The sequence below is a fragment of the Puma concolor genome, chromosome B1 (assembly GCF_028749965.1).
Source record: "Puma concolor isolate L17-30 chromosome B1, mPumCon1.1.hap2, whole genome shotgun sequence".
NCBI lineage: Eukaryota > Metazoa > Chordata > Mammalia > Carnivora > Felidae > Puma > Puma concolor.
Window position 1 is genome coordinate 74,607,252 of NC_141670.1, and position 20,635 is coordinate 74,627,886.

At 46.2% G+C, this 20,635-nt stretch overlaps 1 protein-coding gene across 2 annotated transcripts in view; it reads right to left on the reverse strand.

Annotated features, from left to right (window-relative positions):
* Nucleotides 1-5,158: 5,158 nt before the first annotated feature.
* TMEM131L (transmembrane 131 like) overlaps nt 5,159-20,635 on the reverse strand; it is a 171,350-nt gene continuing 155,873 nt past the window's right edge. The window contains exons 30-35 of one of the 2 annotated variants that reach the window (XM_086704081.1): nt 19,264-19,342; nt 18,287-18,369; nt 9,967-10,087; nt 8,841-8,929; nt 6,768-6,907; nt 5,159-5,570 (exon numbers count right to left, since the gene is read on the reverse strand). In XM_086704081.1, the coding sequence (XP_086560207.1) occupies nt 5,295-5,570; nt 6,768-6,907; nt 8,841-8,929; nt 9,967-10,087; nt 18,287-18,369; nt 19,264-19,342 (788 nt within the window). In that variant the 3' untranslated portion in view covers nt 5,159-5,294. Of the gene's footprint in view, nt 5,571-6,767; nt 6,908-8,840; nt 8,933-9,966; nt 10,088-18,286; nt 18,370-19,263; nt 19,343-20,635 lie in introns of both variants that reach the window. The other variant, XM_086704080.1, reaches the window with a different exon arrangement.

Genomic DNA, 20,635 nt, shown 5'->3' on the forward strand with positions numbered 1-20,635 from the left:
GAGAGAGAGACAAGACAGAGAGAGAGGGAGAGAGAGAGAATCCCAAGCAGGCTCCACACTGTCAGCGTAGAGACCGATGCGGGGCTCAATCCCATGAACCGTGAGGTTATGACTTGAGCCAAAATCAAGAGTCCAACCCTTAACCAACTGAGCCACCCAGGTGCCCCTCGATTTCATAAAATTTGGTCAATGAAAGCAGGAAGGTAAACAAGTGGATCTAGAGCACAAGAAGGACTTGGGAACCTGGCTTGACCCAGTACTGCTTTCTCCTTTTCTTTTAAAATTGAACTACACACTGAGTGGTCACTTTCCACTCCCTTGTGGCAGCCTCCCCAGCCTGAGGCCACAGTGTTCGATGTTCCTTCAATCATTTTCAGATTTTCAATAAGCTCTATGTCTACAGTGAATGAATACATATCTGATTGGCCAGATGAAGAGACACTGGGTAAATTTTTCATTTCTTTTTAACTTCTAAAGTAAGAGTTTTCCTTTATTAATAATATGTGCATTCTACATCCATAAATAATATGTTCTATTTTACGGACATCTTCTCTGGACTCTGGTAGCTGTATTAAACTGCTCAAATATCTAGGTCACACAGAAATGATTATTTTGAAATGTTAATTTGAATTGGCATAAATATTATAGTACAGTATATGTATTTTAACTAAGTTGTATTTTAAAGGTGACTTTTATAATACTTGTCTAGTATTTCAATTAATCGTAATTAGACTGGCTTGCATTTTATATGCTGGCTATACAAGTATTTAAAGACATTCTTATGTGCCTTTAATCCTAGCCCGAGTAATTACTACATACCTCATTTTATAGGGTTTTTATTAGGGAATGTTTAGTGAAAGTTTCACTTTGCCTTTGCCTTAAAATTATGTCCTTTTATAGCGTGATGTAAATTTTACTTGGACTTTAGTATTTGTTGTTAACACGCTTACTTTTCCCCATTGTTAAATAAAGTATACTTTCCCTTCATATTTAATTTAAAATTTGGGGGGGGGGGGATGGAGACAGGGTAATAGTAGTACATGCTTATAATAGATGATACAAAAGAAAATGAAAATCACTCATAATCCACCCACCAGATAGTGCATCATTCCCTCCAATCCATAGCCTGCTGTATACAACTATCATATTCATACTGTATAAAATATCCATATTCATATGCAAGCAACTGTCCATATTCATACTCTACATAACTTTGTATCATGCTTCTTTTCACTGCATATGTCATTGTCTTACAATTTTTTGGAGGCCTCCCAGAATTTTGTTTTAAATGTTTATTTATTTTGAGAGAGAGCGTGTGCTCGTGCACCACCAGGGAAGGGGCAGAGAGAGAGAGGGAGAGAGAGAATTCCAAACAGGCTCTGAGCTGTTGGCACAGAGCCCAATGTGGGGATCTCACCAAGTGTGAGATCATGACCTGAGCCAAAATCAAGAGTTGGACGCTTGACCGACTGAACCAAGCAGGCGCCCTGAGGCTTCCTAGAATTCAAATATTTGTATGTACTATAATTTATTTATTTTTTCTTAAGTAGGCTCCATGCCCAGTGTGGAGCCCATTGTGGGGCTTGAACTCACAGTCCTGTGATCAAGACCTGAGCTGAGATCAAGAGTCCAACACTTAACCGAATGAACCACCCAAGCACCTGTACTATAAACATTCCTATTGTAGAACATTTATTTTCAATTCATCACTGTTGTAAACATTGATGAATATGCTCACACATCACTTGTGCTAGGCAGAATAATGATTCTTCTGTACCAAAGAAGTCCACATCCTAAGCCCCAGAACCTGTAAAAACACAAAAAGGACTTTGAAGATGGAATAAATTAAGGACCTTGAGATGGGGGGATTATCTGGGTGGGCCCAATCTAATCACATGGGTTCTTAAAATAGGAGAACCTTTCCCAGTTGAGATAATAGAGATGTAACAATGGAAGCAGGGTCAGATGCTACATTGATGGCTTTGAAGATGGAGAAAGGGGACCACGAGCAAAGGAACGTGGGTGGCCTCAAGAAGCCAGAGAAGTCAAAGGGAGAAAGCAAATTCTCCTCCTCGAGCCTCCACATGGGAATAAATATAGTGTCTCCAAAATGATTTTAGCCCAGTGAGACTTGTGTGGGATTTCTGCCCTACAAGACTGTAAAATAATAAATTTGTGTTGTTTTCAGCCGCTAAGTTTGTGGGAATTTTTAATGGCAGCAATAGAAAATTAATACCGGATTTTTGCGCACATCTTTTCCTCTTTCCCATAGGAATCGACTCCTAGAAGTCTTTAAAGTCCCTTATATTGCCAATGAATTTATAACATCAGCAATGTGTAAAAGTGCCCCACCTCATTTGCCCTCACCAACCCTGAAACTCGACTTCCTGCATATCCTGTTGTTTCGTTGAAATTGATGATAGTAATGATAACCAAATACTCATAGCATCCAATGGAACACTTACACTCACTCATTCAATCCTCACAACTCTGTGAGGTATGATACCATTGCCACCCCCATTTTACAGAAGAGGGAGCGGAGACACGGAGAAGGTAGGAATGTGGTACAGCTGGAGTTAGACCCCAGGAAGTCTGGCCCCAAAGGGCACGCTCTTTAATAAGTGTTCCATTCAAATCGAAGGTCCCAAAGGGAAGGGTCAGTCTTTTCTACCTCCTTGATTACTCGAGTGATTGTCAAGTTTTCCCCGGTGTTACCGTAATCGTGTGGCAACAGTAGTCGTGAAGAGCTCTAAGCAGAGATTGACATCTAAGAGTTCACTCAGTCTGTAAAGAATCGCGGTAATTTTCTCCTACCTTTGCTGCTTTGCTGGTGGCCCTTTGCTTCTCTCTCAACCACAGAATAATTGGAATATTCTCTAATAATTAAGACTCACTTCAACTGCCAGATCACTGTGAACCACCCCCTCCCCATTCCTTTACACCCACTACTATAGAATGGATACCACACCAGGTGCTAGAGACAACAGTGGACCGGACAAGAGGGGACGGCTGTATTAGGTCTGATGCCATAACACAGACCCTTACGAGAATCAGGAGTCCGGGCCTCAATGCCAGCGGGTGAAACAAGGAAGAGGAAGCCACACCCCTTCCATTAGGGGCACAATCCAGAGCAGGCAACCTCGGTTTGCTCACATGCCAGACAGCCACTGCTTTTAGTCTTGGGGCTGAAGGATCTTCCAAAGTTAAGACGTTTACTTTCTCTTGTGTATAGTAGAATAAAAACTTACTTTGGTTTCTCGCGTTTTCCTGACGTAAAACTGGGGGATCAATGAAGGTAGAAAAATAGATTAGATCGACAATCATCCTGAACAGAATGTGCATCTAATGTCTGTCTCCAGTGTGAGTTTTGAATTTGACTCTGAAAATGCTTTGGGGCTGTTTCATCTTATTTTGTTGTGTGGTTAATACTTAACACAAAACTTACCATTTTCATTTTGGAGCAAGCAGCCCAGCGGCATGGGGTACATTCACACTGCTGTGCGGCAACACACCATCCATTGCCCCAAGTTTCATCTTCTCAAACGAAAGCCACACACCTTAGGGACGCCTGGGTGGCTCAGTCGGTTGCGCGTCCGACTTCGGCTGAGGTCATGATCTCGCGGTCCGTGAGTTCGAGCCCCACATCAGGCTCTGTGCTGACAGCTCAGAGCCTGGAGCCTGCTTCGGATTCGGTGTCTCCCTCTCTCTCTGCCCCTCCCCCGTTCATGCTCTGTCTCTGTCTCAAAAATAAACATTAAAAAAAAAAATTAAAAAAAAAAAACCAAAAGCTGCACACCTTAAGACGACAACTCCCCCCAGCCCCGGTCCACTTTCTCCGGGAATCTGATTGCTCTGGGTACCTCATGTAGGTAGAATTGTACAGTAATTGTCCTTTGACTGGCTTAGTCCATTTAGCATAAAGTTTTCATGGTACATCCACGCTGTGGCAGCATCAGAATTGCCCTCCTTTTTGAGGCTGCGTATCCCATGGTATGTCTGTACCCTGCTTTGATTATCCGTTCATCTGTCAGTGGACACTTAGGTTGTTTTCACCTTTCAGCCATCGTGAATGATGCTGCCAGGAACATGGGTGTGCAAACATTTGCCTAAGTCCCTGCTTTCAATTCTTTGGGGTATATACCTAGACCCTAAATTATGTTAACGTTATTCAACACTGCAGGTGGGAGATCTGCTTTACCCAAATCGGGATTCTAACTTGGCAACCTGAGTAGTTTCTAGCAGCTGTGCATGCCTGGAGGCGTCCCCTACAGAAGGGCAGTGCCTGGTTTACAGTACACTGGTCCTCCTTGTCCCAGGCTCCCGACGACCGCAACAAAGGGAAACTGAAAGCAAACATTGCCAGCACACCTCTCAAAACTCTCTCCCACTGAATTTCCAATAAAGACAAAACGCAATGTAAAAATAAGACACTTTTATTCAAAGTTAAGAATGTTTTCCAGGTTGACACACGTACATAGATAATTCCACCATCTTATGGATTTCTAAAATCACTGACAGGCAGATACGAACCGGTCTGGCAAACATGGGTCAGCCACCTAACTCCCGAGTTTTTGTATTTGCACTAAGCCTGCTCACTCAGAGGGAAACCACTGGCCGGAATGTCCCTGCTGCTTTTGTTGCCCCCAGACTGGCATGACGGAGGGGAGGGAACGCTCCTGCTACACTGAACGGGCAGAACAGCGCTAGGCTCTCGGCTCCACCCAGCGGCCATGACCGCCAGGACCGGGAAGAGCCACCCCGCACCCCGCACCCCGAGCAGGGTCTGTCCAGGCCCATGAGCACACTGCTCAGCGGGGCTTCCCAACCAGCCGTTCTCCACACTGGCTGCACAGTACCGTCAATGGGGAACCTGAAACAAAATCCAGATGGCCTGAGCCCCGTGAGAATCTCTGGGAAGGCCACCGGATAAAGGTCATCTCTGAAGTTCCCTGGGGGTGGGGGAGGGGGGATTCCGAAGCTGTGGAGAAACATAGCAGCCCTTTCTTTCTCAACTCTTACCTTCTTGGAAGTCTCTCTTATTCTAATTTCAAACATTGGGCATGTCAGACACACTTCTGAAATTATGAACTTATGCCACATGGATGCTAACGTCTCTAGCAGGGATTTGCAATGGGTTTAAAAAAACAGAGCACCTGGGTTTCATTAAAAAAATTTATTTTCATATAAAAGTGCCAAAATATCCACCAATGTCATAATCTATCTCAGCAACCAGTTTACGCTAGTAATCAAAACACAAGCCTCTTTATTCACATTGTTTAGAAATCAAATCCTTTTCACACATTCCCACAGTAGCTGGAGTCTCTAGATAGTGGGAAGCTTGTGCTCCTATCTGCCGTGGTAGTCCATATGTCCAGGTTCATATAGGCACGAAACGGGTTAAACCCCGGGTAGTACTCCTTGCACATGACAGCCTGGTTTTCCATGTGAGTCGAATGTTCCGTGGTGGGACTGATGGGGCAGCAACTTTCATATACATCACTCTGCGGGGCCCAGATGGAACCAAAAAGTCCAGACATTGGAGACAAGCTTCGGGTGCTTGTGAGGTAGGGCTGAAGTATACATGAGGAGAGAAAAAAAATGTTTTTATGTTTTAAAAATATTTATGTTTGAGAGAGACAGAGGAGCGGAGAGAGGGGGAGACAGGATGCAAAGCGAGCTCTGTGCTGATGGCAGAGAGTCAATGCGGGGCTCGAACTCATGAACTGTGAGATCATGACCTGAGCTGAGGTCAGACGCTTAACCGAGGCTAGGCATCTAGGCCACCCGGTGCCCCAAGAAATGTTTTTTTTAAAAATAGAAGGCTTGGGGCACCTGGGTAGCTCAGTCAGTTAAGTGTTTGACTTTGGCTCAGATCATGATCTCGTGGTCCATGGGTTCAAGCCCTGTGTCGGGCTCTGTGCTGACAGCTCAGAGCTGGAGCCTGCTTTGGATTCTGTGTCTGCCTCTCTCTCTGCCCCTCCCCCACTTGCATTGTCTCTCTCTCTCTCTCTCTTTCTCTCAAAAATAAATAAACATTACAAAAATTTAAAAACACAAGCCTTAGAAAGGCAACATCAAGGTCGAATGCTTACCAGTGGACACCACAGTGGTAGCAATCCAAGATACTTGTAAGTTATTAATATTCTCAACCATCTGGGTTGCTTCAACTCCATTTTTCTCAAATGGAGTGATGTGAAATCCTCATCTAACTGGAATAAACTTATTTTCAACCCAAGGAAGGACCCACACAGGTCAAATGCCCTCAATCTATAAGAACTCTCTTGAGGGGCATCTGGGTGGCTCAGTCAGTTAAACGTCTGACTTGGCTCAGGTCATGACCTCGGGGTCCGTGAGTTCAAGCCTCACGTCGGGCTCTGTGCTGACAGCTCAGAGCCTGAAGCCTGCTTCAGATTCTGTATACTCCCCCTCTCTCTGTCCCTCCCCGACTTGTGCTCTGTCTCACTCTCTAAAAAATAAATAAATGTTAAAAAAGAAAAATTAGTGTCTTGAATGGATGTGAAAGGAAGAAGGTGTGGGACTTTTAGGCTCAGAAGGGTGTTGACAGGCAGGAAGCCCTCAGGACCCAGTCACAGAGGGCTTCCTGGCCCCAATTCAATTTTATCTACAGACCATCACCCTGACTTCTGTGATCTACAGGAACCAAGCCAGGCTTTGGCTGATCTGAACCTAACTCTGAAATTAAGGGAGACCAGGATTAAAGCAGCACCAGAAGGAACTTGCAACTGCTCCAAGGTCACAGCACTAACCGGAGAATTGAGGAGACTGGCATGTCCCCAGGCAGTCGGCATATTGGGCGGGGGACTCCAGGTAGACTGAGAGTTGTGATCCATAACATCTGTCTGAATTTCGGCAGGACAAGGGAAGCCATTGGGGTAATTCATGTTTTCTACAAAGAATGGGAGACAACAACACAGGTAAACATTTTTATGGCAAGATCTGCATTCTTACTCTTGGGCCAAAAACTTTCAAGGCCTTACTCTATTGACAAGTCAAAGACAGGTATAAATACTCACCCCATGTGGACCAGGAGGCCCACTGTCATTCTCAGGGTTAAAACTCTTTATCAGATACACTACCTGGGAAGCCCTCAGTGAGGAAGGTCTTCCTCTGGACTTGATGTTCTGTATTTGACAATTTGATGGGAATCTTTCTAATAAACACTACCGCAGATTGGAATCATGTCAAGAGTCTTACTAGTCCTCAACGTTTTCCTTTATTACCTGCCATGCTAACCTCATGCTTCCGAAACCTATATATGTTTTTTTCCTATACATAAACAGTTATGGTAAAGTTTAATGTACTAACTAGGTACAGTAAGAAATTAATGACAATAACTAATAAAATAGAAAAATTATAACAAAAGTTATGTGAATGTGCTCTCTTTTTCTCCTTCCCTCTCAAAAGATCTTACGGTACCGCAGTCACCCTTCTTGTGATGATAGGAGATCATAAAATGCCCATGTAGGGAGATGAGGTGAGGTAAACGACAGACATTGTGACATAGTGTTAGGCTAGTATCGACCTTCTGACGATACGTCAGGGGTCAGGGGGAGGATCATCTGCTTCTGGATGGCGGCTGGCCGCAGGTAACTGAAACAGAAGAAAGCACGACCGGCTCACAGGGTGCTGCTGTCATGAACACAAGCCCCACCAGCACAGGAAGAAAGTTACCACAGCACCCCCCAGTGGTTAGCATGGAGCAACGCATACATTACAATCGGGGGAAGTACATCTAATATACTGCTTACACCTTCCCTGAAAAGGCATGAGAAATCATGATCAGACTGTAATGTAGAATCAGAACACTCTGCAGTTTATCTTTTTGCATAGCTCTTATTGTTTACTATTACCGATGCTTGAGCCCAAGCATCTGTAATTTCCCAGAATTTCCCCTCCTAGCTCTGTTCCTTCCTTCTGCAGCACCACCCAGGGGCAGAAGAGTCAGGACTTGCTGAGGAACAAGCCCATAAATGCTCGCATTTCACATGGGGCTTGCCTGCCTCAAAAGTTCAGCAAACATCTAAAGCCTCAGCCTCCCAATGGATCATCTACAATCTTAGGTCCACATAAGTCCAAATGACCCAGTTCTACCAAATGGGAAGGGCTAACTAGGTTAGAGTTATCTGTAGAAGCCCCCAGACATCCAGGTTGAAAGGGCTTTTCGAGGCCATATAAAACTATACATGGCAGGCATGCACAACTGAACCCACATGAAGCCACTCAGCAGCTTCCTGTAAGGTCGTTCTCCACGGTTGCTCACTGTTAAGGGCATATTCTTAACAAACAAACAAACAAATAACAACAATAAAAAAACCAAGCTCACGGACGCAGAGAACAGACTGGTGGTTGTCAGAGGCAGGGGTCGGGGCTGGTGGGGAGTGGGGTGTATGTGAAATGGGTGAAGGTGCTTAAGAGGCACAAACTCCCAGTTAGAAGATGAACCAGTCCTGGAGAGAGAATGTGCTGGCATGGTGTGGATAGCTGACCACACTGTACTGTGTATTTGCAAGTCGCCAGGAGAGACCCCGAAGGTTTTCATCACAAGAGAAAACCTTTGTAACAATGTACAGTGACAGATGGTAACTAGACTTACTGTGGCGATCACTTCCCAATATTTACAAATATGGAATCATGATGTTGTTCACCTGAAACTAATAGAACGTTCTACACCAATTATATCAGTTGTTTTCAAAAAGGTACTCTTCTGCAATTAGTGCCTTAGACAGACTTAGACCTTAGACTTCAACCTTAGACAGACTTCCTGCTTTGACTTTCTGAGAGTAAAAGAATGGCACTGGGATTGTTTGAATAGCTTTTACCTTCCGGAAAGGCATTATAATCATTCAGTTCCAATGGACAGTACACACTGGGGAACTGGCCTTCACAAGTCGCGCTCCAATCAATGAAACTGCTACAAAAAACAAGAGGTGTAGTCTCAGAAATAGGATGTCAAAAGATCAAGTAAAGAAAGGAAACCGATTTTATTGCCCAGCATCCTAATCACTGCTAATTCCTCAATTTTGGAAGATAAAAGATGTACTTTCTCAAGTCACAGGATCAAAGACTTACTAACTGAATGCTCATCATCAATGACACAGCCTTGCAGGTTGGACGGTCGAACTAGGAGCACACTTCCTTTATAACCAGGTTTGTGAAGTCTAACCGGAGGCAGGATCCAAGGCCATGGCTTTATGAGCACTCTGGAAGAGTGACCGTGCTACCCTGAGGGTCTCAGCAAACACCTGACGGTTGTGTTATAAAATATCCACCTTTGCTCAAAGCAAGGCCAGCACTCACCTTACGTAAATCACAACCATAGAGACTATGATTCATGATAGATACTTCAATCACTGTTACAAACTGGATTCTCATTATAGATAGAAGGAAGTAAATACCATTGTAACAAGCTGAACCAAAAAAGAAAACTTCAAACAGATTCTGTGATTAAACACAGATAGCAACATTTTCTCAAGTTTTCATAATTGAATGCCATTAATATCCAACAGCAAAATTAAAAAACTGCTATAATGTAACTACTTTTCAATTCTCAAATTATTTGAGCTTTCTTAACACTTTAAACGTGTTCATGATGAACACCATGGAAAAATGGAAATCTTTGCTCTGCTAGGTGGTAGAAATTCTGAGTGACTGTTTTTTCAGACTTGCCTCTCTTAATAGATCCATCTTTCCAACTTAAAAAGGAAGGTAATTACGTGGTCAACAGCTTTGTTATTTTTATTTCCGTTCATGTTTCTCTCAATCCGTGCTTTGTTATTTTCTGAGACATCACAATGCGACTCCAAAAGGCAGGAAACACCCAGCTAAGGTGCACTGGGGAAGAAGCCTGGCCCCCAGTTGTGTAAGGCCTGCCTAACTGACTGAACTCAAATGCCCACAGCAAGCCCTTATGCTAAGCAAGGCAAGGACCAGAGGAGAGAGCTGTACCTATTATGCACGGGGGCGGGACCCTGCATCACGCCAGGCATGCTGTTCTCCATGGCACAGTTGTAGCTGCTTGTCACACACATGGGCTGCGTGGGCCATAGGTCTCCAGGTGGGTAAAAACCTAAGGAAGAGAACAGGGCCTCTCAGTCTACCTTCTTCCCCCTTGGCCTTCATCCCACCCTCCTTGCAGGACCAGCTCAACTTCCCTTCTCTCCTTCAAGAAAACACTCCGTGAATATCACCCACACCCACACACATGTCGATCACTTCTATCTTCCCCAACCCCTTTCAGGATATACTTTCAAGATATGAAGTAGAAAGATGGCATGTGCTTTAACCTTCACTTCGGACGGTATAGGACTGTCTCCTGACCTGGATTACAAGATCACTGTAATAATTTAACAAGTATTTGAGGGCCTGCTCTCTGTAAGGCCCCATTTTAGATGTCAAGGACACAGCAGCGGACAAGTTTACATTCAAGTGGACAGAGACAAATGAAAAAGGAAGAAGGAGAATATGGCAGGTGGTCTAAGTGCTATGCAGATAAACAGCAATTTTATTTATTTTTAAATGTTTACTTGATTTTGAGAGAGAGCACGAGTGGGGAAGGACAGAGAGAGAGAATCTCAAGCAGGCTCTGTGCTATCAACACAGAGCCTAAAGCAGGGTTCAACCCCACAAACCATGAGATCATGACCTGAGCCAAAATCAAGAGTCAAATGCTTAACTGACTGAGCCACCCAAGGGGCCCCAACAGCAATTTTAAACAGGGTAATGAAAGGCCTCACTAAGGGAATATCTGATGGGTGGAAGATGTGAATAAGGTGAGAAACCAAGGGGGATGGGGGAGGCTCCAGGCAGGGGGAATAGCACTTTCTGTAAAGGCTCCTGGTGAGTTCAGAACAGCAAGGATACTGGTGTGGCCAGCAAGGAGAGTAGTGGGGGATGAGGTCAGAGATGACTGAGAGCCAGAGTGCAGAGTTTGTGGGCTCCCCAATTTAAGGATGGGGGCATTTACTTTGGATGGTATGGGGAGCTGTTAGAAGCTCTGAGCTTAGTGACTACCAGGAGACAAGTCTCTACCAGTTTCTCACATTTCTGTACATCTTGCAGGCAGAGGCCCTGAATGCCTTTATTCTGGACTATCTTCTCAAGGATGTTTGGTAAGCAAAAGCCATGCAACCTATATACAGCCTCCCTCTGGAGCAAAGGGCAGGTATGCTTACTGCCCATTATAAAACATATGGGTTCCCTAAGCTCAGGGTTCCTTCCTGTAACATAACCCAGTATGCACACAGGTATCCATGTAGGACCCAGGGGAATTGATGCAAACATGGTGATGTTCATGTAGCTGGCTTGGCCTCAGCCCTCTCTCAGCTTTATGTGGAGGAAATGGAGGCTGTCCCTCTGGGGAAATTGTATCTCCCACTCTACTACCTGAAGCAACGCTGCTGGCTCAGTGGGGCCTACAACTCATTGAGGTTCCCCTAAATGCCTGGGTGTGGCTCACTGATGGTCAGACTAAGCTGAAACTGGACAGTGCCCACTGGGCTGCAGCAGCTGTCCGCCCCAGCATCCACTCTGCAGCGTTGAAAATGAATATGGCCCCTCTGGTCAGGCACAGACCCAGGGTGGTTCTCAAAGCCAACTCTTCTCTTGATAAACTGAGTTGTGCTTTTGCTGACACAAGCTATTGCTAATAGCCTAGTTACTGGTCTGTCACTTGGAAAGCTACTAACTGGCAGATTAAAAGACACTTTGCTTTAGGGATGTGAAATGGGGAAACAATTGGCTTCCAATTAAATCATCTGAGCCACTCAGGTAGGGTATCCTGGGGAAGGTAGCCTGGAATCAAGCTGCACACCCAGACGACCAGGACTGCTGCCTGTCATATCGGATGTGGGAGCACTTCCAGCATCACAAATGCACAGAGGGAAGAAACCACTTGTTTAGGATGCAGGACTACCACTGCCAGCCAGATTCATCACAGCTGCCTCGAGCTGGGGTGGGCCACATCATACTGAGCATTGCTGTCACCCACTCCTGGCACATGGACCATGCTGGACCCTGAGCCCCGTCTCCAGGCCATTACTGCTGCCTCCCCACTGCTGACACATTTCTGGTTACAGTGCTGCTGTTCATCCAACCAGCCGGCACAGCCACATCACTGCAGCCCCTGCAAGTAACCTGACCAGGACAGCTATCCTGGACCAAAGCCACTCAGCAGTGGGTCGAGAGTCAAGGCATTTGGTGGTCCTTCTATACTCCCTATCACCCACAGACACCTGGGATGGCTGGGCTTGGAACAGCCTCCTCCAGTTCAACCCAAACAGGTTTCTGACCCTATTTCCTCATCTCCCCTGGTCTACATGCTTATGTAAGGCAGTTTGGTACCGACTGGACCTGTGCCCAGAAAGGGATACTGGCCCTTGGCTGCTTCCTGGGTATGAAACAGGACTAAAGGGGTGTGGGGCAAGTGGGATACAGAGATCTGTTCTGAACATCCACAATTCTGCCCCGACCACTTCTAGACATGTGACACTTGTTTTTTGCCCTACTAGCAACCCTAGGCTGAGCTGGGGGGTAGACACTCTGGTGTCAGTCCAGCCAATAGGGGGCTGAGTGGGTTCACACTTAATTCTGGTCCAGTCACCTGGATTCTCTTGTTAGACTGAGGGGATCCTGGACCATAAGGATACCAATCACGTGGATGGGTACACTGCTCTCTGAGTCCCCTACATGGCCCATACAGGCCCAAGTGGGGGAACATATGGATCCCTGTAAGTTTCATAAAAAATGCCTTGACCCAGGGCACCTGGGTGGCTCAGTCAGTTAAGCATCCACCTTTGGCTCGGGTCATGATCCCATAGCTCATGGGTTCAAGCCCCACATTGGGCTCTGTGCTGATAATGAGCAGCTTGCTTGGGATTCTGTCTCTCTCCCTCTTCCCCTCTCTCCCGCTCTCTCTCGCAATAAATAAACATTTAAAAAAATGCCTTGACCCTTGTGGACAAAAGGTGGTACAAGTAAGGTTTTGTTGTAAAAAAAAAAAAAAAAGTCACTGTTACAGTTACAGCTCTTGTGATAAGAGACAAGGATTCTATGGTGATGGAGGAGGAAAACCTCAGCACCCGGGGAGGGAGTGCCTTAGGTCTCAGGAGGTGCAGAGCACAGGAGGACATTCGTGATCCCTCTTTTTCAGAATTGCCCTTGGAGTCTTCCTCAGGGAGGAAAATGTCCTGGTACGGCTCTTCCAAACTGTTGTTAGGGCCTTAAATGTGACTGCCGAGTCCACCAAATTACATCACACAGTTCTGACCTCAACTGGTCACCTTCTCCCTTGACGTTTCCAGGGGATGGACTGGCTCCTGCCCCCTCCGTGCAAAGCACTTGAGCATCTCCGGCTGTCTCCTGCCTTCACTGCCATTATCAGCGCTCAGTCATTTGCGGGATGGATGGATGGACAGATGCCATCAGCTGGTGGCATCCATCAATGGGACAGCCTGGGCTATCTGCATGTAGGCAGAACCTCCACAAAGAAAGACCAGACTCAATTATTCAAAACTGAATTGGGAACCCAAAGGTTTACCGGCCAGTCAGGCCACACTCGAGACACTGCCAACCTGTATTCCCTGAATGATCAGGTCCCATTGCCAGGGCAGGGGGACAAGGGGGGAAGCGGGGGCGGGGCAGGGGTAGCAACTGTAAATGACACCTTCTTCCCAGGGCAGTGTGTGTACCCCCAGAACGGTACTTCTCGTGCCAGTCACCAGTAGATCACGTAGCTTTCCTATGACTGTGGAGATCTCTCAGAGATGAGGATGCTCTTGGTTATTCAGGGAGACATCCCTGAAGGATAACTTGCTGTTTATGCACATCCTGTAGGCAGTAATCACCATGAGGGAGCCATCCAATCAGCAAAGATGGTATGAGATTTGTTTCCTAACATTAGCTGAAATGATCAAAGACACCACAACACCAGCTTGGCTCTGGAAGGCGTTCAGGTCAGCGCTAACTCACTGGCCAGGGTGTGGGGGACAGACTCACCCAGACATGTTCCTGTAGGTCAAGCTGCAGGCTATATCATCATAGTCAAATTAAAAGATGTGGCCCCACCTTCTGTCAGAGTAATTGAGAACTACTTAAGGAGTGATGTATGCATGAGAAAATGGACCAGAAGCCAAGGCTACACAGCAACAAGGGGTGTGTATATTGTTGTGAGACAATTTTCTATGGGTGTCTCGCTTTTCTGTACTTCCTGCAAGGAGGAAGCTAGCTGCCTATGTTCTGACCTACCTTTCCAAGGATGTTTACTAAGCAAAGCCTCAGGAGAGAGATAAGGTCTCTCTTCGGAGCAAGGGACAAGCTTTTTTTTTTTTTTTAATTTTTTTGTAATGTTTTTATTTATTTCTGAGACAGAGAGAGACAAAGCATGAGTGGGGGAGGGGAAGAGAGAGAGGGAGACACAGAATCCCAAGCAGGCTCCAGGCTCTGAGCTATCAGCACAGAGCCCGATGCAGGGCTCGAACTCACAAACCGTAAGATCATGACCTGAGCCGAAGTCGGTTGCTCAACCGACTGAGCCACCCAGGCGCCCCAAGGGGCAAGCTTCTTTAATATTCAACAAAATAAATACAGTGTTTCCTGACTATTATAAAACACTTGGGCTCCCTAAGCTCAGGGTTCCTGTCCTGTAACGCACCCAGAGCCCATGCAGGTGGCCACCCGGGCCCACCTGCATCATCCCCATGGGACTGCAGGCCAGGACCTGCCATAAATACATCCATGTGCATGCCATTCATTGTGCTATACGTCCTCTGTGTCTGACCCAGAAGTCTCCTGTCTTCTGCCAGTATCTATAAAAATGTGGTACACTAATTGGTTAACTTGTAAGTTGGGTAAACTTCTCAGATCCTCCCCAGTTCTGGACAGAGAAAGGCTATGACTTATGTTAACATGGTCACTGAGGCTGCATTGTTAAAAACAGACGGTAAGGCACTGATGGATGTTAACCAGACTTACTGTGATCATTTTGCAATATACACACATATCAAATCATTACATTGTACACTGTATAAGTCAATTAAACCTCAATTTAAGAAGAGAAAATTAAAAAGAAGTTAGATGGCAAGGTGAGAGCAGATGCAGGGAGATCTATCAGGAAGTTATCGTGACAGCCCAAGAGAGAAACAATGATGTCCTGGACCAGGGTGATTATGGTGGAGGTGAGGAGAAGCAGTAGTCAGATCCTGGTTGGAAGGCAGAAGACGAACAGAAGACAACACATCATGTGTGGGCGACAAGAAAAACAAGTCGAGATTTCTGGCCTGAGCAACAAGAAAGACCAAATGGGAAGGCTGTAAGGTGAGCAGGACTGAGGGAGGCCGAGCACTGGGATACCCGCTGCATCCCCAAGTACAGATGTCAAATGGCAGTTGGCTATAAGACAGTGGTGTTCAGGAGAGAGGCCCAGGCTAAAGGTGCAAATGTGGGAGTCATCAGGGTGGAGGGAGCACTTAGGTTTGCAGATGGATGAGACCACCACAGGACTGTGCACAGAGACAGCACAAGGTGGCATGACAGGTCGGGGGGTACAATTGGAAACCCTAAAACTTAAGGGCCGGAGCAGAACATCTAAGGTCTGCAATAGGTAACCATGGAGACGGGAGGACTGAGAAGTGTGGGACTTCACGGCACGGAAACCGCTAGGGCCCCTGCAGACACTGTCTCGGGGAGTGGTGGAGCACAGCCAGTTTCCGAGAAGAGGAGGAAAGGAATCTGATAGCAAGCACAGAATACTCTTCTAAGAAGTTCCCCCAAAGAGAGGCACGACATAGCTAGAGAAGGGGGTCGAGAGAGAGGGTTTGGGCTGTTGGTTTTTTAAAGATGGGAAGTATCACAGCTGAATGGAATGACCCCCAGAGAAAACAGGCTGACGGCAGAGGGATGGGCAATGCACTGAAACAAGAGCCTTGGGTAGGAGCACTGCACTGATGATTCAACAGGTTGAAACAGGAAGGAGCAGAAGATGTTGTGACTGGTGGTGCATGGAGGGGGCAGTGGGAGCCTTCCGAAGGCCTCCAACTGTCTCTTTCCTTCCCAGGGAAACACCAAGCAATATCAGCTAGGAGGACGAGGCAGAAAGCACTGGAAGTATGAGCACAGAGGAGGGAACAGATAAAGGCCCAGAGAGTCGTAGCCACGGGGTCACGTGAAGCGAGGGCTGTGGACGTACAGAGCAGTGGCTGCTGTGTGTGCTTCTGCCCACTGTTCTCCAGCCTCGCTCGCTGGCACTGCAGCTGGCAGAGAAGCCGCAGAACCTGGCAGAACCCTGACTGTGGTTTTGCAAGGTGTCTGCAGTGAAAGGAGGTAGCAACGGAGAGACTGTAACGTGGACGGGAAACTGGGGCTGGGCAAAAAGCAGCTGTGTGAGGAAGGGCAGGGACGGCAGAAGGAGATGGGGCCAGTGCTCTGCAGACAGTCACTCTGAGCAAGATCTAATTCTCTAGTGACTTGAGGATCCAACCAAGGACTATAACAGGTGATTCAAAACTAATTGCAGGGGTGCCTGAGTGGCTCAGTTGGTTAAACATCTGACTCTTGATTTCGGCTCAAGTCATGATCCCAGGGTTATGGGATCAAGCCTCGCATCATGTTCCACACAGAGCATGGAGCCTGCTTAAGGTTCTCTCTCTCTCTCTCTCTCTCTCTCTCTCTCTCTCTCCTCTGTACCTTCCCCATTCTCTCTCTCTAAAATAAAATAAATAAACAAAAGTAATTGCAGATTATTAACACCAAGAACAAGGTAAAAGGCACTTGAAACATACACACATGCAAAAAAACAGATTAAGACTCTAGACAACATGTAAGTCTCCACCTGACAACACATACAGACAGATACAGACAGAATACCATTTTAAGGCATATCTGTTTGACAGTTTTTATTTTTCCCCATCAACTAAATCTTATCTTGTCTACTACCTTAAAGAAAAAAGGTAGTACCACCTAAATTTTGTCCAAATCTTGCTTCAGCAACATTACTGAATTCAAGAGTTTTTTTTAATTGAAAACACTTATTTTATTGGATTAGTAGTTGGATCCAACTCACAAATAATTTATTTCTAATGACAATGCAACAACAGCAAGTCCAAAATGTATCCAAAGAACAGCACAGAAACCTATGCTTTCAGAGTCAGCTCCAATGCATAGAGGAGTTTTCAAATCTAGTCTCATTTATATGAGCAAAAGCAAGTACATGCATTAAAGCTAAATGATGCCACGGGAGTGAACATCAGGTTTATCCTGCAACGGTTCCTGACCCTAATCACGTGGGAAGCAGGCACTAGAAGAAAACAGGAGACACAAGACAAGAGCCAAGAGAGGTAACAAAGAGAACTGGAGAAGAAAAATGAGGGAGACTGGAGTTAACGTCCTACAGAGACCCCAGGAGGGAGCGGGGTTTGGTTTTCTCTCCCACTCACATCATTTCCACACCCCTGGGACGCTGTCCTCCCCACCTGGGGGTAGCCTACAGGAGCTCAGCTCCTGGTCTCAGGTCGCGTACAGGGAGCGAGGCTGGTCACTGAGGCTGCGAGGCCAGGTTAAGGGACTTCTAAGACATGGGGAGGCAGGGAGGACAGGGAGAGAGTAGGAAAGGTGGAAGCAGGCTCAGGTGCTGGGACTTGACCCATGGCATGCCGTCCAACCAGAGCTTACCTTTGCTTTCTCTATTTCTCTGTTACCTCAGACAGGCAAAGGTGGACCACACATAGCAGTAGTCCCCTGCAAAGCACCCCGTGCTATACTCGGGCCACAGGGCACCCGTACCCTGGCTCTAAACGAGGGGGCAGCCCAAGTCAGAGACCTCGATGAAGCCAGTCCAGAGGGCAGGTACATTCCCAACGCACGAAAGCCCAGTGACATGGCTTGAACAAGAGGGCGCTGGGCGAAGCCCCAGCCCCACCCGACCTGCCTGTCTTGGCAAGCTCCCCGACCTGCGGTGTGGAGCACCTGGCTGCTGTCTGCTCCAAGCGTATGCACCTCACCTTTATCTTCTTTTTTTTTTTTATTTATTTATTTTTTTTAATTTTTAATTTTTTTTTTTTTTTAACATTTATTTATTTTTGGGACAGAGAGAGACAGAGCATGAACGGGGGAGGGGCAGAGAGAGAGGGAGACACAGAATCGGAAACAGGCTCCAGGCTCTGAGCCATCAGCCCAGAGCCCGACGCGGGGCTCGAACTCACGGACCGCGAGATCGTGACCTGGCTGAAGTCGGATGCTTAACCGACTGAGCCACCCAGGCGCCCCAGCACCTCACCTTTATCTTCTTCGACACCTGCAGGCCCGGCAGGAAGGCTGGGACAGGGAGGTTCTGCATACTGTGGGACATTATTCACGTTTCTGTGGAGAAAGTGAGAGAATGAGGATCTACTCATTTCTTCTGTACAAGGACATACCAGATTTGTTCACTGAGTTTTTATAGACATTCTTCCCACAAGAAACATAAAATACTAGAGACACAATGGTACACGGCCAGAAAAGGGCTGAGGAATAGTAAATTCCCAAGACCCAGCAGAGCCTTTTTTAAATAAACAACAAAACAAGTTTAACTAAGGTAGCTAAGGTGAACTGCAGATTCACCATCAGCCCACCACCAGCCGGCAGCAAGTATTAATCCCTAATTTACTTTCTACCTCTAGCAAAACAGTTCACAGACAGCTTTGTCTCCTATGCTGAGTTTCCTTCTTTACAACCCCAACAATTTAGTTTTAATGACAGCCTCCTGTCCTCTCACTATGTGACCAGCGCCTAAGGAAAGGTGATCACGTGCCCACTCTGAAAACCTCTGCCAGCTGCGTACCCTCCTCTTCTCCCACTCAATAAAAGCCACTTGTTGATTTTGTCCCATGCGGTGGCAAGCATCACACAGAATTGTTACCATGGGGGTAGCTGCTGGGGTCTTGCAAACTTCCCTAAGTCATGGGCGTCCAGTTTTATTTCAAGTTGTAGCAAAGCGTTGATGACCCCCACCCCTACAACTACTGCAGTTTCTCTGTCTGCTTTCAGGAACGAGACGTGTTCCAATGTGGCTACGTCACTGGGCAGCCCAGAGATCATGAAACGTGTTTCCTCGGGAGGATCCTGCCTCCTGAATGATGAGCAAAATTGGGCTGTATTTTCCCACATCCTTAAAAAGTTTTCCTATTTTCACCCGCAGAACCAAGTAAAAGGAAGCAGTGACAGGAAAAGCAGTACCTACAACACACTGTCAAAGCTAGGAAATTAAAAACTCACGTGGGATTGCAGATGTTATGAGAAAGATTCAAGGAGATGGGAGTTTCTGAAGGAAAGTCATTTTGGGAAACATTGTCTCCTGCATAAAAACAAAAACATTATCATTATGTTTTACACATGTAATTCAAGTGTATTATGTATTAAAGAGCAGATGGCTAATACCTCCAACCCCTAATGAGCAAGTTCTCACTTTATTTTATTTTATTTTTTTTTTAACGTTTATTTATTTTTGAGACAGAGAGAGACACAGCATGAATGGGGGAGGGGCAGAGAGAGAGGGAGACACAGAATCGGAAGCAGGCTCCAGGCTCCGAGCCATCAGCCCATAGCCCGACGCGGGGCTCGAACCCGCGGACCGCGAGATCGTGACCTGAGCCGAAGTCGGACGCTCAACCGACTGAGCCACCCAGGCGCCCCTGCAAGTTCTCACTTTAAAATGATTTTCACATTCAGTAATTTTATTTTATTCTTTTAAATTATTCCCAACATTTATTTATTTTTGAGAGAGAGAGACAGAGACAGAGTGTGAGTGGGGGAGGGGCAGAGACAGAGGGAGACAGAATAGGAAGCAAGCTCTAGGCTCCGTCTGAGCTGTCAGCACAGAGCCTGATGTGGGGGTCAAACCCATGAACCGTGAGATCATGACCCGAGCCGAAGTCAGATGCTTAACTGAGTGAGCCACCCAGGCACCCCTCAGTGATTTTATTTTTAAAAAATCTCTATTATAGGGGTGCCTGGATGGCTCAATCGGTTAAGCATCTGACTTCGGCTCGGGTCATGATCTCACGGTTCATGGGTTCGACCCCCACATCGGACTCTCTGCTGTTAGCACAGAGTCCACTTCAGATCCTCTATCCCCCTCTCTCTCTGCCCCTCACCCACTTGCACTCTCTCTCTCAAAAAATAAACATTAAAAAAAATCTCTATTATATTTATCTTCATTGAAAAGTTACTGAAATTCAACACTTAAATTTATGAATTTTGGATTAATGGTGTTTTAATTTTGGCAAAAAGCTGAAATCATTAATATCATGTAACTTTCTCATAGGGGTTTTTCTGATAAAAGAAATCTTGCTATATAAATAGATCCCTGCAATTTATAAAAGTAATACATATTTACTCTAAGAAATCTATGAAAATAAATGTAAGTTTAAAGAAGAAAAACAGGGGGCGCCTGGGTGGCTCAGTCGGTTGGGCGTCCGACTTCGGCTCAAGTCATGATCTCTCGGACCGTGAGTTCGAGCCCTGCGTCGGGCTCTGTGCTGACAGCTCGGAGCCTGGAGCCTGTTTCAGATTCTGTGTCTCCCTCTCTCTCTGACCTTCCCCCATTCATGCTCTGTCTCTATCTCAAAAATGAATGAAAGAAAGAAAG